The sequence below is a fragment of the Oncorhynchus keta genome, chromosome 30, assembly GCF_023373465.1.
Source record: "Oncorhynchus keta strain PuntledgeMale-10-30-2019 chromosome 30, Oket_V2, whole genome shotgun sequence".
In the NCBI taxonomy this organism is placed as follows: domain Eukaryota; kingdom Metazoa; phylum Chordata; class Actinopteri; order Salmoniformes; family Salmonidae; genus Oncorhynchus; species Oncorhynchus keta.
Window position 1 is genome coordinate 25,247,459 of NC_068450.1, and position 15,263 is coordinate 25,262,721.

Here is a 15,263-nt window from a genome sequence, read left to right on the forward strand (position 1 = left end):
TCTGACTGCCCCGTTATGTAAGCCCTATTAAATATATCCCCATGGCTTCTCCCTCCCTCACTCCCACCAGACTGCTAATTACATTGGTGCAACTTGTCCCCTCTTCCTCAGAGTCCATTATCCCCCCCAGTCAGGGACGTGCGGTTGGGTATGGGTAAGGTCATCTCCTCCAGCAAAAAGGCAGAGCTGCAGAATGTGGGGCAGTGGGGCAAGGGGAGTGGAATAGTGTTTCCTTCCTCCTAAACCGTGACCTACATTCACACTGTTGTGTAAAGTCAATGCAGCCTTACATAAGCTTTCTGTTATGTCCCAACATTCTAGACGTTTCTAAAGAGCTATATTGATACTTTAGACTAACACGTAACCAAAGGAGAAAAATGTTGAACACGGGACGAGACAAATGAAAGACCATCGGTTTAGCTCTTATTCCACTAATTAAGAGCCTTTTTTATTCAGACGTGTGTTTTCTGTACATTGTATAACATTGCAATGACTACATTTCCATCAAAACAGAAATATAACATTACATTACATTTAAGTCATTTAGCATAACGTCAGATAAGATGCCTACATTTTTTTTGTAAAGTCATACAGTTCGAGGCAATTATACCTGTGTTATACAATCACCCAAAAAAGACTTCATCCGTGGTCACCTCATCTCCATAGAAACAAACGACATGTCCATTTTAATTAGCATGTTCTGTGGTGGAAGAGCTACAGGTCAGTGTGACAGAGGTAGAAGGCTTCAATCATTAGAGCAAGGTTCAATGTGGAATTCAAAAAGGACAGGAAGATACTACCGTTGAATATCTATTGTTTTGGCATTTTCTGATGTAAATGAGAAGAATGCATCTTTGCATAGAATTTGGCTTACATGCAACAGCCATATCAAATGTATAGACATGCAAATGTGTGATGTTGGAGAGGGAAAATAATCTACTTGAATTGACATGCCAATCAATTCACTTTTATCCTGACATTTTTTAACTCAACCAAGGCTCAATGTTGTTGTTGTATCTGAAAGTCCAGCTGAAAATACTCAAATTGTGTTCTTGCGTTGAGATGATTTTCATTTAGTTGGGATAAAATACACAATATAATACCAATATTTGTAACAACAACAATACTCACAATAAACCAGGACTGGAATTGTTTAAATGACTGTTTTTCTCCTCAGTAATAGTTTGGAATTTAAGCCAAGTCTTCCTCGGTGGAACGCTACCGTGAACCCTGATTTCTGCTACATAGTTTGAGCTTTATGGTACTGGCATCATGGAAGAAATCCAACTTAAGGCACTAAATGTTGAAAAAGATTAGAAATCACTGAGTGTTTGATGCTACCGTTTATGAGGACTGCCAGTGGACAACAACTGCTATGACAAGATGACCGTTCAAATGTCAGAAATAACTATTCCAACTCCTTCATGAGCTTTTAGAATGGTTAGACTGCTGCCTGTTTCATCTGACTGTAATGTGTGTTCGGAAAATAATTTCTGAGTGTTTTGGGTTTAGGTCAGGACAACCTAATGCAAAACGTTTTTCTAAAACCAAACTGAGAATAGTGGAAAGTGGTAAGAGTGGCAAGGCTGATAAATCCTGCACGCTCTACAAGTTGATATTTCCCTCGTCTACAGTTATTTGCATGTTCACATTCATGTCGTTGTCTTTTGTATACAAGCCAGGAATCACGCTGCACAAGTGGAAACCATTATTGCAAAATCACTCTGAGTTTGTTCGTCACGTGCGTCATCTCTAATTTATGACCATATAATGTTGCAAATAATAAGAGACAAGGCAGCCCTATATGAATACAATAACTTACAATTGGCCCTTGGAATACAAAACATAATTGTTGTTCATTAACACATTTCCACAAGATTTAACAACAACATAACCATCCTGGTTCCACATTGTCTGTATAAAAAGGTGATCATCATAACATAAAAATAACAGCAGAAAACTTGTTTTTTTTTAAGTGTCAGACAAAGAATCATGTAACGTCCAACAAAACAATAAAAAGGTTTTCCTTTCTTAAAGGCAAATCCCACGACCCATCTTTGCTCACCATGTGAGTATCACTTATGCTGCTGCTGCAAAGTAGGTCATGTAAATAACAATACACATTCCATCGTAAGTAGGAGATCGACCCATTCAACTGGAGGTGTATCACACTCATCTCCACCAGAACAGGGAGGAAATCCGGTTATCTGAATGATAGAGTTAAAGCAGCAGCAGAACTTGTTCTGTATCGGCATTTTGTTAACTCACTTTCTACATTTTCAGGGGTTTTGGTTTTGATAATATGTCATTTGTGGTGGTTAACAAACCCTATGGAAAAAAAAGAAGTTATTTATGTAATAGTTTAGAGTTTGTCATCCCTCCCAGGCATGTAAACATGTTACATGCACATGCTGTGTTTATAAATAATAAAGAAAAAAATAAAGAAATCAATCATTATTGTCTTCAAAGCACACTGATTCAGTCCATAAATATCCTCTTCTAATCCTTGGAAGGAAGAAATAATCAGCATCACATTTTGGTAATCTAATCAAAGCCCACTTGCCAATAACCTATTTACGCAGAAGGCTTTCGTTAACATTTGTTCTTTCTGACAAAACAGACATCCACATGGAGGAGATGGATGGTTGTGTGAGGGTTGGAGTCACCGAGAGGAGCGGTTGCGGGTCATGAAGAGGAGTACTCTGCGGATGCCACTGAGTCTGTCCTTCAGGGAGGTCAGGGCAAGGAAGGGCAGCTGGGCTCGACCCTGCAGAGGAAGGACTGCCAGCAGCCACCAGCACCAGGACGGCCCATTGGGGCTGGCCTACAGGGGACAACCAGAACAATCTATCCATAACCTGTTCAATACAAACTGTGTCGTATCAAAATAGAGTGAACACAAATACGATCTGTATCCAGAGTTCACATATTTACCTGTGGTTCAGAGTTTTTCTCCGGCATGGGCCCAAAGTGACCCACGATCCTCTCCATCTGTTCTGCTCTGAGGGAGTTGACCCAGATTAAGGCCTGGTCGTACACTGCATCATGTAGACTCTGCAGCTCCTTCTCTGTCACACCCTCCACCTATACAGAACAAAAACAGCCTTTATTAGCACAGCGAGATACACTAACACACTTTAAACATGTTAAAACTAGTTCAGAGAACATTCGTGCAAATGCTTGAGTTTATGTGATTAACAAATGACCTTAATGTCTTCCAGGTATTCAATGTCTGCTGTGTTGTACCCATCTCTCTGGTGGTGCTCAATGACTTTAAACCTTCTTTTCCCGATGGTGTCAACAACGGAGCGGCCATCTGCAAAGAATTCCACGTTTCGGATCTCCAGGAGGCAACCGTAATCTGCAAATCTATGGGGAAGGAAACAAAGTAGATATGGTAAGCAAATAAGACCAAAAATGTGCTTAAGGCATTCACAGGGGGACCAAACAATAAAATAGGCTATATAAACTATCTGAAGTTACTTATACAAAATGACATGCAAGACCTGCTCAGTTCTGATAATACCCTAAGGCCCTCAATGGGGATAAACAAGAGAATTAACCCAATGGGGCCAGACAAGAGAGTTGACCCAATGGGGCCAGACAAGAGAGTTGACCCAATGGGGCTTCTGAGTTGTTAACATGAACTGCCAGATGATGCCGATGTCCCCTGTCTGACTGAGGAACATGCAACACAATGTCTCTCTGCTTTGTACAGGCTTTACTCACCCTTTGAGGTTATCATCGAGGCACATTCCAAACTGCTTGGTGCCCATCTCCATACACCTGCGGATCATCAGCCGGTAGCAGGGCTCAAAGACGTGAAGAGGGCATGGAACTGTGGGGAAGGCCATGGTGCAAACAAATATAGGCACGTTCTTGTTTAGACTGCAAAAGAAGAAATCAAAGTAGAGAAAATTATTAGTTTGAGGAAATAATATATCCAAAGTTACAGGTGAAGAAACATAAATGCCATGTTACATGTCTTTGTTACACAGTACTGGATCAATGGGGTAGTGTCTGTATGCTGACGTGATTCTTACTTCGATAAGTCTGCAATCTCCTCCGCATTGACTTTCTGCCTATCTATGAGCTCGGATGGCAGATACGTGCAGATGAGGTTCTCCACCAAGACAGTCTTGTTGTATTTACTTTCTGACAGATACTCTTTCAGATCCATCTTGCAGAGAGGACACTTGGGGTTGTAGTCCAGACATCGCTCGAGGCATTTCAGACAGAAGGTGTGTCCACAAGGAGTGGTGACTGGTTCATAAAAGAGCCTAGGGTATACCATGGAGAGAAAGCATACTCAGAACGTCTCACACTACTCTAATGTTGATTACTTTCAGGTTCTTATTTATAGTGCATTGCATGTCAATTAGAATGTTTGATAATGAAATGTAAGCTATAATGGTGAAAATAAGGCTAGATGTTTACCAATTAATCTTTATTGCTTAATACTATCAGAAAGGAAGATTGATATCTTGTGTTCACTTGTAAAATAACTGACTTGTAATCAGGCTGAGGAAATAACTTTTAATCCTAGAATATCAGAATCAAAAGCAGAACACTATATTACTATCATTTTAGCCTTAAGTGGCAAATACTACAATTTAGCTACAAGTATTGTCATGGATGGTAGTACTCACCTCATACACAGAGAACACTCCAGGTCAGTCGGGTCTATGAGGCCAGCAAGCCCTGTACTCCAGGAAGTTGCCTGTTCATTCTGGGTCACTTCTGTAAAGGAGAACCATTTGAGTTAGAATGTGAATCTCAACGACTACTTCACTTACAGTAGACATCATGCCAATAAAGCTCCATTGAATTGAAGAGCAGAGACAAGAGGCATTTAAACTTACCATATCTGGAACGCTTGCAGATGTCGCTACTGTCCAATTGGCTGTCCTCGGACGAGCTACGTTTGAGGAAGACGCTCCTGTTGGTGACGCTGGGATGGCAGACATTCACCTGATTTTCTCTTTTCTTTCCGCTGCATGTCTCAAACGAGCCATCTGTCTTAGATTCACTCATCGTGGGCGACAACGTCAACTTCTCGTCAGAGGCAATGATATTCTTGTATTCCTGTAAGAAAGGGTGATAATAGGACATTTTAGTAAGTTCATGAGCTCAACTCCAAGCACTATATGATAGTACTGTATTACATAGAAAAACTCAGAAGATAGATGACTTCTCTTACCTTGTAAGATGTGGTGATGATGCAGCTTGAGGTGTTCAGGGCGCCACCTTTAAATCTACTTCTGGAAGATAGTAGACTTGTGCAGTCCAGGATTCTTCTGTGTACTTGATCAGTGACAGGGGCCAGGAGATCACTCAGAATATTTTGCACCTCTGTTTTTGCTAGTTTACTCTCAGGGTCTAATGCAATGACGACCAGGTACTCTCTTAACGCTTCTTCACATTTCCCCAGAGTGACAAGAGCTTGTGCATTTCTAATATGTCCCTGGAAGAAAAATCATGTTTAGTAATCAGTACAATCCTACAATTTATTTGCATTGTGAAGTTCTGATGATAGATCTAAATTAAAACATGGCAAAACATCCAACCCTCACCATGGACCAACGAGGCATGAGCTTGCATGCCATCTCTGCATCATGGAGGGTATCCTGGTAATTATTCAGACTGGAATTGATCTGTGATCGGTTGCTGTACAGAACATGGTCCCTTGGAGCTGGAAAATAAATACAACATACTGAAAATGATAATCTATTAATTATTCCATCATTCTATCATTGAATGTCACACAAGACCAGTGTTCTTTAGATCACAGTGAAAATGTGGGGATTTTTGATTGTTGAACATTTGAAGAAGTATATGTTTAATCAATAATGACAGTGGAACCAATACTCCTGTGTCTACTGTTGAACTTTAATTACCCTTGACCCACATTTATTTTACTGTTTGTTACACGATCGCAACAAAATGCCATGGCTCACATGTCACTCAATGTTTGGTCGCCAAGCCCAGTGTTTCCCAAACAACCCTGGCCTAGCCTACATAACATTTTTTTTAACCTTCACACGCCCATGTCTGACAAAAACACGATTATCTCCTAATTAAGGGGTTATAGCCTAGTAAAACAGGATACATTGTTATAATAATTTCCCCATCGAAATCTTACAATGTAGCGCAGTTTACACCACACGCTGCTGATTCAGCTGTCAATTAAACCAGCCCATGGGTACTGAAAACAGTACCCGACATACTGTTGCAACATTGCATAGGATTTCATTTAATTTAATTCCATTTAGAACATTGATTTCAATGAAAAGGTCAAATGCCATACCTATTTGTATTGCTTTGTTGTATTTTTCCAAAGCAGAATCCGTTTTCTCTGAATATAGTCCATTCCCCTCACGTCTCAGATGAACAGCAAGTAATTGAACTGGAAACCACTTTGATAACAAGTTACTAAGAACAACATTCACTCTATAATTGTCCACATCATTGAAATTAGTCATGTCATTGCACTCTTTGCAGCAGACAGGCGTTTTTTCTCTGTCCAGGCACTTTTTGCAAAAGCAGTGTCCACAAGGCAAGGTAACTGGCTCGTATAGAAATCTATAACATATTCTGCAGGTAAATGCATCATATCCAACGCAATAAGAGTTCGTCTCCTGCCTGTTGCTTTGACTGTGTGTCCCATCATTTATTTTAATACTGTTAGAGAGATATTTAATAAGATTCTCCAGATGGACTGGTCGGAGTCTCTCGATTTCAGCCGCTTTTCGGTAGATTTCGAAAGCTTCGTTCAATTTGCCAGTAAATGCCAGGGCATCGGCTCGTTTCACCAACAGATCTTGCTGCTTACCAGGGTCACGGAGGAGCAGCATTTGACATTCGTATATGTCTGCTGCGAGCCCGAAGTTTTTAGATTTAAACGCTTCTACCGCAAGAAGCAGCATACAATCTGTACTATCCGTTCCCATGATGACTGCTGTTGTGTTATATTCTCGCGAAATTAATATTTCCTTTTTGGAAGTAACAGGTCGTTCTCTATTTATCTCATTTTCTGAGGTCTTCGCCCCTGTTCAGCTCACTACTCAGACGATATGATAGCACACCATAAATAATATTCTCACTTTTTTTTAAATAAATAAATGTTACATAAACTGTCATGTGACCACAGCCAGCTGTTTGTATTGGACAGGTTTCTAACGCGGTTGCCTAATAACAATTCAGTTGTAACAGAGCGTCTGGACTGAAGCGGTCAATGTGCTGAAATGGGTCTAATGCGTAATACTTGTATAGATATGTACGTAGGCTGATGGCATTCCATCACTGGTCTCTTGGACAGTAGAGCATATGGGGCGGCAGGCTGCCTAGTGGTTAGAGCGTTGGACCAGTAACCGAAAGGTTGCTAGATCTAATCTCCGAGTAGACAGTAAAAATCTGTCTTTCTGCTCCTGAACAAGGCAGTTAACCCACGAAAACCCTCTAAAATAGGATTCCGAGAATCCTTTTTGGTTCCACATAGAACCACCTCAAGGGTGATATTTGGAAGCAGATGTTCTACCAAATAAGGTTTTATGTGAACTGAAAAGGGTTCTATCTGGAACCTTATTTTCAGAGGGTTCTCCTACAGGGACTAAAAGTTCTACATAGCACTCTGAGTATGTTGCAGTAGGCTATAAAGTGATATAATAGAGGGGGATGAATGAGCCAATTGTAAACTGGGGATTAATAGGTGACTGACAGTTTGCGGGCCAGATTGGGAATTTAGCCAGGACACCGGGGTTAACGCCCCCAATCTTACAATAAGTGCCATGGGATCTTTAATGACCTCAGAGTCAGGACACCCGTTTAACGTCCCATCCAAAAGACGGCACTCTACACAAGGTAGTGTCCCTAATCACTGCCCTGGGGCATTTGGATATTTTTTAGACCAGAGGAAAGAGTGCATCCTACTGGCCCTCCAACACCACTTCCAGCAGTATCTGGTCTCCCATCCAGGGACTGACCAGGACCAACCCTGCTTAGCTTCAGAAGCAAGCCAGCAGTGACATGCCAGGTGGTATGCTGCCGGAATTAATGTTGCACATTAATAGGCACTGTGCTAGAGGCAGTATTACATGGAAAGTGTGTTTTTATTCATTCAAGGACTAAAGACTGTTAGTGGGTTACATTGTTACCCAAATTCCTCCACACAGGTAGGTCGTCTGAGCTTGCAAATGAACTCAATCCCATTTTCAGACAGACAGGGACAGGTCAACCTTCTTTTACAGCAACTCTGAAAGTGGGCCATCGGTGTAACCCAGTCAGTCTAGACCTGGATGAGGTTTAGCCTTCATCCTTTGGCTGACCCATAACTTTCCCCCATGTCACCTTAGCAATTCTAGGTTAACTTTACTTTGAACTGTAATTTAAATAAACACATGGTTATAAACACAAACAATACATTTACTGTTAACACCATTATTAAGTCAAGTGCTAATACACATATCTGATATTTAAAACACAACACCCATTTTGGTACAAATGATCATATTTAATATCTACAGTATGACATGTCAAAATTATATAAATCCTTTTTATGGCAAAACCTTGCCTGATGAAACCATCTTCTAATAACCGTACTGACATGCACGGTTAATCTTGGATCTTCAAAACGCTTCTCTTCTCCAGATCGTTCATCTCTTTGAGAATAAGCGCAACGTTGTATCGGAGTTCTTGGAACTTGCAAACAGGAACCTAGAGAGAAAAAACCCAGACATATTTTAAAAAAGGTAGACTGGTAGAATGACGTTGCCATGAGCAGCATGCCGTGTTCTCTTCACTCATTTACAACGTGGTAGCCACGGAACCAAAACAGCAGAGAAGTTGAGCCTCGTGCTTCAACGTCAACGTCCTTAGTTGTTGCGGAAATTGACCCACTATGCTGTTTTCTTTCTGCATCTAGGTCATATTGCTGAGTCTACCTTTAAAATGACCCAATTGTATTGAAGGAAATAACACTATTATTAACACTATGAATGCTGATATCAAGCTCCGTCATACAAATGGACTATGGAATAAATGCAATGTCTGATTACTTGTTTGAACACAGTACAATATTTATGTTTGAGGGAAGTGTTGGACATGCCAGACAGTTCCCATAATCCTTCACCATAAGATGTTGATAGTCTAAAACAGATGTAGCCCATATTCTAGTCTAAATCATGTTGTACACAGTTGTATAAAGCAGGGACACACTGTTACATAGTAACCTACTTGTAACTGTGATAGGCCAACATATTTACAGGCCGAGTAATTACACACATCTTTACATGCATTAGACAAACTTAAATCAACCCTCACCCGAGTAAGCCAGTGAGGAGACGTGCATATGAAAGCCATAACCAGCAAGTTGTTTGTGTTTTTACCTCAAAGCGATGGGCCTTTCCATCTGAGAGCTTCATCTGCATTAAAATGGAGGGCTGCAAGGCACGAGCTAGGGAGCTTCCAAGAAAATAACAGACAATGTGATGCATGTATTATTAAATCAGAGCCTTCTAAGCAATACCGTTTGCTTTTTAAATTCTCACTACACAATGAAATGTGTTAACTATTTATCAAACCATTTATTGTACTAATATATAACGATAACACTGCATGCATTTTTTTCTCAGTTTAATTCTCTGTTCAATTTCTCCATCAAAAAGTTGACCCTCCTATGTGATAGTGAACAAAGTGTAGTGTACCTTGTTGATATGGCCACATCCACTCTCCATCTAAAATCCTTCAGGGAGGGTAATCGAGGCCCCTGCTGTGTAGCCACTGCCTCCAGTGCTGTTCGTCTGAAAACCCCCCACCCAGAGAAAGCAAGGGACAGTGAGCTGATCCACAATCACAGAGTGAGCACCACAGGGGTCTCTGTGCACAATAAACCCACCACTTAAGTGCTGGAAACCTGGATTTTAGTTTAAGACAAACCTTTTCATTAAGTTTGTCATTTCGTGCATTCGGAAAGTAAACAGACCCCTTGATTTTTTCCAAACTGTTACATTACAGCCTTATTAAAAAAATTATTTGATTGTCCCCCCCAGCAATCTATACCCAGTGGTGGAAAAAGTACCCAATAGTAGTCATACATAAGTAAAAGTAAAGTTCTCTCTTAAGGATCTGCCCCCCTTTTTTCTCTCCAAAAATGACATACCCAAATCTAACTGCCTGTAGCTCAGGACCTGAAGCAAGGATATGCATGTTCATGATACCATTTGAAAAGAAACACTTTGAAGTTAGTGGAAATGTTAAATTAAAATGTAGGAGAACACCACATTAGATCTGGTGAAAGATAAAATAAAAACGCTTTTTTGTTGTTGTACCATCATCTTTGAAATGCAAGAGAAATGCCAAAATGTATTACGCCAGCCCGAGCGAATTTAGATTTGCCACTAGATGGCAGCAGTGCATGTGCAAATTTTTAGATCGATCCAATGAACCATTGCATTTCTGTTTAAAATGTTGTATCAAGACTGCCCAAATATGCCTAATTGGTTTATTAATACATTTCCAAGTTCACAACTGTGCACTCTCCTCGAACAATCGCATGGTATTCTTTCACTGTAATAGCTACTATAAATTGGACAGTGCAGTTAGATTAATCTTTCTGCCAATATCAGATATGTCTATATCCTGGGAAATGTTCTTGTAACATACAACCTCAAGCTAATCACATTAGCTCAACCCCCCAAAGGGGGTCCCACTGATCCGGTATTAATAGAAAATTACTCAAGTTAAAGTCACCCACTAAAATACAACTTGAGTAAAAGTCTAAAAGTATTTGGTTTTAAATATACTTTTGTCTCAAATGTAATTGCTAAAAAAATATTTAAAAATCCATATATTACAGAATTTACAAATGAAGCATTTGTGTTTAGTGAGACCACCAGACCAGAGGCAGTAGGGATGGCCAGGGATGTTCTCTTAATAAGTGTGAGAATTTGACAATTTTCCTGTCTTGCTAAGCATAAACATTTAAGTATTTTTGGGTCTTAGGGAGAATGTAAGGAGTAAAAATTACATTGTTTTCTTTAGGAATTTAGCAAAGTAAAAGTAGTCAAAAATATAAATAGTATAGTAAAAGTACCTATACCCCTCACAAACAATTTAAGTAGTACTTTCAAGTATTTTTAACTAAGTACTTTAAACCACTGACAATACCACATAGTGACAAAGCAAAAACAGGTTTAGACATTTTTACAAATGTATAAAAAAAATTACATTTATATAAGTCTTAAAGACTCTTTACGGTGAATTTTGTTAAAGGATCTTAGGCAGCTATAACAGTAGAGTCTTCTTGAGTATGACAACAAGATTGTATTTGGGGACTTTCTCCCATTCTTCTGTGCAGATCCTTTCAAGCTCTGTCTGGTTGGATGGGGAGGGTCGCTGCACAGCTATTTTCAGGTCTCTCCAGTGATGTTTGATCGGGTTCAAGTCCCGGCTCTGGCTGGACCACTGCACTTTACTCCGTTCATCTTCCCACGATCCTGACTAGTCTCCCAGTCCTTGCCGCTGAAAAACAGCATGATGCTGCCACCACAGTGCTTCACTGTAGAGATGGTGCCTGCTTTCTTCCAGATGTGACACTTGGCCTTCAGGACAAAGAGTTCAATTTTGGTTTCATCAGACCAGAGAATATTGTTTCTCATGATCTGAGTCTTTACGTGCCTTTTGGAAAACTCCAAGCGGGCTGTCATGTGACTTCTACTGAGGAATAGCTTCCGCCTGGCCACTCTACCATAAAAGGCCTGATTGGTGGAGTGCTGCAGAGATGGTTCTACTTCTGGAAGTTTCTCCCATCTCCACAGAGGAACTCTGGAGCTCTGTCAGAGGGACCATCGGGTTCTTGGTCACCTCCCTGAACAAGGCCATTCTCCCACAATTGCTCAGTGTGGCCAGCTCTAGGAAGTGTCTTGGTGGTTCCAAACTTCTTCCATTTAAGACTGATGGAGGCCACCGTGTTCTTCAGAACCTCCAATTCTGCAGAAATGTTTTGGTACCCATCCCCAGATCTCTGCCTCGACACGATCCTGTCTCGGACCGCTACGGACAATTCCTTCGACCTCGGGGCTTGGTTTTTGCTCTGACACGCACTGTCAACTGAGGGACCTTATATAGACAGGTGTGTGCCTTTCCAAATCATGTCCAATCAATTTAATTTAAATAAAGGTGGACTCCAATTAAGTTGTGGAAACATTTCAAGGATGACCAATGGAAACATGATGCACCTGATCTTAACTTCAAGTCTCATAGCAAAGGGTCTGAAAATGTACAGTACCAGTCAAAAGTTGACACACCTACTCATTCAAGGGTTTTTCTTTATTTGACTACTTTCTACATTGTAAGCGCAAACCAGATGGGATGGCATTTCACTGCTGAATGCTGTGGTAGCCATGCTGGTTAACTGTGCCTTGAATTCAAAATAAATCACAAACAGTGTCACAAGCAAAGCAGCCCCACACCTCCTCCATGTCCATTGCTCGTGCTTCTTGACCCAAGCAAGTCTCTTCTTATTATTGTCCTTTCGTAGTGGTTTATTTGCAGCAATTCAACCATGAAGTCCTGATTCACAGTTTACTCTGAACAGTTGATGTTGAGATGTCTGTTACTTGAACTCAGTGAAGAATTTATATGGGCTAGTCTGAGGTGCAATTAATTCTAATGAACGTATTCTCTGCAGCAGAGGTAACTCTGGGTCTTCCTTTCCTGTGGCGGTCCTCGTGAGAGCCAGTTTCATCATAGTGCTTTATGGTTTTTGTGACTGCACTTGACAAAACTTTCAAAGTTCTTGAAATATTCCAGATTGACTGACCTTCACGTCTTAAAGTTCTTGCCATATAGGGCTATCTTCTGTATATCACCCCTACCTTGTCACAACACAACTGACTGGCTCAAACACATTAAGGAAAGAAATTCCACAAATTAACTTAAGGCACACCTGTTAATTGAAATGCATTCCAGGTGACTACCTCATGAAGCTGGTTAACAGAATGCCAAGAGTGTGCAAAGGTGTCAAGGCAAAGCGTGGCTACTTTGAAGAATCTCAAATATAAAATATATTTTGATTTGTTTAATACTTTCTTGGTTACTACATGATTCCATGTGTTATTTCATAGTTTTGATGTCTTTACTATTATTTTACAATGTAGAAAATAGTACAAATAAAGAAACCCTGGAATGAGTAGGTGTCCAAACTTTTGACTGGTACTGTATGTAAATAAGCACAAATGTCCATAAACCTGTTTTCGCATTGTCATTATGGGGTATTGTGTTTAGATTGATGTGCAAAATGTTTTACTTTATACATTTTAGAATAAGGCTGTAACATATCTAAATGTGGAAAAAGGGAAGGGGTCTGAATACTTACCGAATGCCTTGTATAACAACAAAATGAATTGTGGGAATATAGGCTAATGTTTATCCATAAAAAGTCAACATACCGATTGCCAAACACCACACTTGCAAAGTCTGTGATGAATTCCTCAGGTATCCTACAATGAAAGAATGGAATGTCAGCTGAAAACAATTCAAAACATGTCCAGATAATATTTTGACGGCACAGTATGAATCATTGCTTTGAATAATGTAGACTGCCAAGCGTAGTCAGTGTTTCATGTTACGATAAATGCAACAACAACAAAAAAACAACCTTTGGGGTTAATTTACACAATGATATTTTGTAATAATGTGTGTATTCTCATATACCACCAGCTCCTTCTGTGATAGGCAATCCAAGATCCCCATAATTTGTTTATTGTAGGGTTCCCCAACTGGCGGCCTTGTGGGACAAATTTGGCCCGCTTGTGGTTTTATTTGGCCCCCTAAGTTATCTGAGCAAATAAGACTGTAAAAACACCAGGAAATTAGCTTCAAGTGATTTTAATTTAGGAAATATGTTTCCAAGTACTCCCACACATAATAGTGACAGAATTGATCATATACAAATACAAGCAGGGTATGAAATTATTATGTTTTGGTCAAATCTATTTGGGCTTCACGTGGACAATTTGCAGTCTACAAATGATTTGTAATCAGGCCCCCGACCATTCTTGGCTGAATCTAGTTGATGATCTCTGGCCCATTGTAAGAAGTTGTTCAATTCCATGATACAGGCAAGATAAACTGATGCTTCACAGCTTTGTGATGAGGTGATACGTGGAAGAAGCTACCTTAGTTCCCTTAGATCTTCTTTGAAGACCTAGAAGACGTAAAAATATATATTTTATTGTAGATGTTATGTAGGAGTCATGAAATCAGACGTCATCTAGAAATCCAATCTGACCATGGTCTATGAGAGTATGGTTTCAATACAACATAAACAATAAACAGTTCTTTACCTCTTGTTTTAACGATGATGTGGGGATACGTAATGCCTCTTTTAGGAGTCTGTACATTCCAGCCACAACATAACTCAACCGTTCTTCAGGGAGGGCAGCATTTTCCGCGATAGCCTTCATTGATTCTCTGCAGTCCTTGCCCTCAATAGCACTCACCACCGCTGGGAATAGACACAAGAAAAGTGATGTCAAAATGGTTTGCGTGGGTGGACAAACGGAAGAGAAATTAAAACAAATTAATTTAACAATATACCAAAGTTAATGGCATGCAATTTAACAAACCTTTCAGTATTTTTCTAAACATTTCTTGGTCTAAATCCTTCAGCTGTTTAGCCATGATTTCGATTTCTGATGGTATCCTTCCTCCCAAAAAACTTGAGTCTTTGGCTGCACCAACCGCGACTTTGACATGGCTTGACGACATTATACTTCATATATTGCTAAACTTAAATGAGCGTAACCTCTTTTCAAATGATGATGTTTGAGTTAACTAGCTTGTCGGTTTATTTATTCCAGAAGATTTCTGTAATGGTAGATCACATGACATGGCGGTCTGCAAACAACCGTGCCTCTGCCGCCACCTACTGTAGTGGAGGGTGTGGTCAAGCATAGTTTACAGACTAGAATAAAATAAAACAAATAAAAATTAAACTCTCCTACCTAATCATGTACTACTAAGTACATTTTAAAAAGTCAACAAAGAAACAAACCCTCCTGTCTCTCCAGAATCCCTTTCAACCTTCCCCAGGCGAGATGCATCCATCTGCAGCCCTGCAGCATAGCCTCTGACTAATATTAGTCTGTCACTAGACCCAATACTATTTATCGCCATCTACTGGTCGTGGTTAATCCCTTACACAAACTGTACATGTGAACTCCTCCTTTTCTTTCCTAGATTACTTTCCTTCTTTCCTCTCTCCC

The 15,263-nt window shown here is 40.1% G+C and overlaps 2 protein-coding genes across 2 annotated transcripts; both read right to left on the bottom strand.

The window, feature by feature from the left end:
• Positions 1 to 411: 411 nt before the first annotated feature.
• LOC118371216 (LON peptidase N-terminal domain and RING finger protein 3-like) lies at positions 412 to 7,200 on the bottom strand. The gene is made up of 10 exons (XM_035756581.2): positions 6,308 to 7,200; positions 5,574 to 5,692; positions 5,201 to 5,464; positions 4,863 to 5,085; positions 4,650 to 4,740; positions 4,044 to 4,280; positions 3,730 to 3,888; positions 3,207 to 3,369; positions 2,935 to 3,084; positions 412 to 2,824 (listed from the first exon to the last, which is right to left on the bottom strand). Exons 1-10 carry the CDS (start codon positions 6,948 to 6,950, stop codon positions 2,663 to 2,665), a joined length of 2,211 nt encoding a protein of 736 aa, XP_035612474.1. The 5' UTR covers positions 6,951 to 7,200; the 3' UTR covers positions 412 to 2,662.
• Positions 7,201 to 8,488: 1,288 nt separating this feature from the next.
• commd5 (COMM domain containing 5) lies at positions 8,489 to 15,120 on the bottom strand. The gene is made up of 7 exons (XM_035756580.2): positions 14,625 to 15,120; positions 14,343 to 14,503; positions 14,175 to 14,203; positions 13,446 to 13,496; positions 9,702 to 9,797; positions 9,384 to 9,459; positions 8,489 to 8,712 (listed from the first exon to the last, which is right to left on the bottom strand). Exons 1-7 carry the CDS (start codon positions 14,764 to 14,766, stop codon positions 8,611 to 8,613), a joined length of 657 nt encoding a protein of 218 aa, XP_035612473.1. The 5' UTR covers positions 14,767 to 15,120; the 3' UTR covers positions 8,489 to 8,610.
• Between the last annotated feature and the right edge of the window lie 143 nt (positions 15,121 to 15,263).

Bases quoted from the DNA above. Each gene is read 5' to 3' on its own strand.
- commd5 (XM_035756580.2), bottom strand. From the start codon at position 14,766: ATGTCGTCAAGCCATGTCAAAGTCGCGGTTGGTGCAGCCAAAGACTCA. The intron at 9,798-13,445 runs GTATGTTGACTT...GGGGGTTTTCAG, and splicing joins AGTGTGGTGTTTGGCAATCG to ACGAACAGCACTGGAGGCAG. The intron at 9,460-9,701 runs GTACACTACACT...TTTTCTTGGAAG, and splicing joins GATGTGGCCATATCAACAAG to CTCCCTAGCTCGTGCCTTGC.
- LOC118371216 (XM_035756581.2), bottom strand. From the start codon at position 6,950: ATGGGAACGGATAGTACAGATTGTATGCTGCTTCTTGCGGTAGAAGCG. The intron at 5,693-6,307 runs GTATGGCATTTG...TTTATTTTCCAG, and splicing joins CAACAAAGCAATACAAATAG to CTCCAAGGGACCATGTTCTG. The intron at 5,086-5,200 runs GTAAGAGAAGTC...CCTTTCTTACAG, and splicing joins TCATCACCACATCTTACAAG to GAATACAAGAATATCATTGC.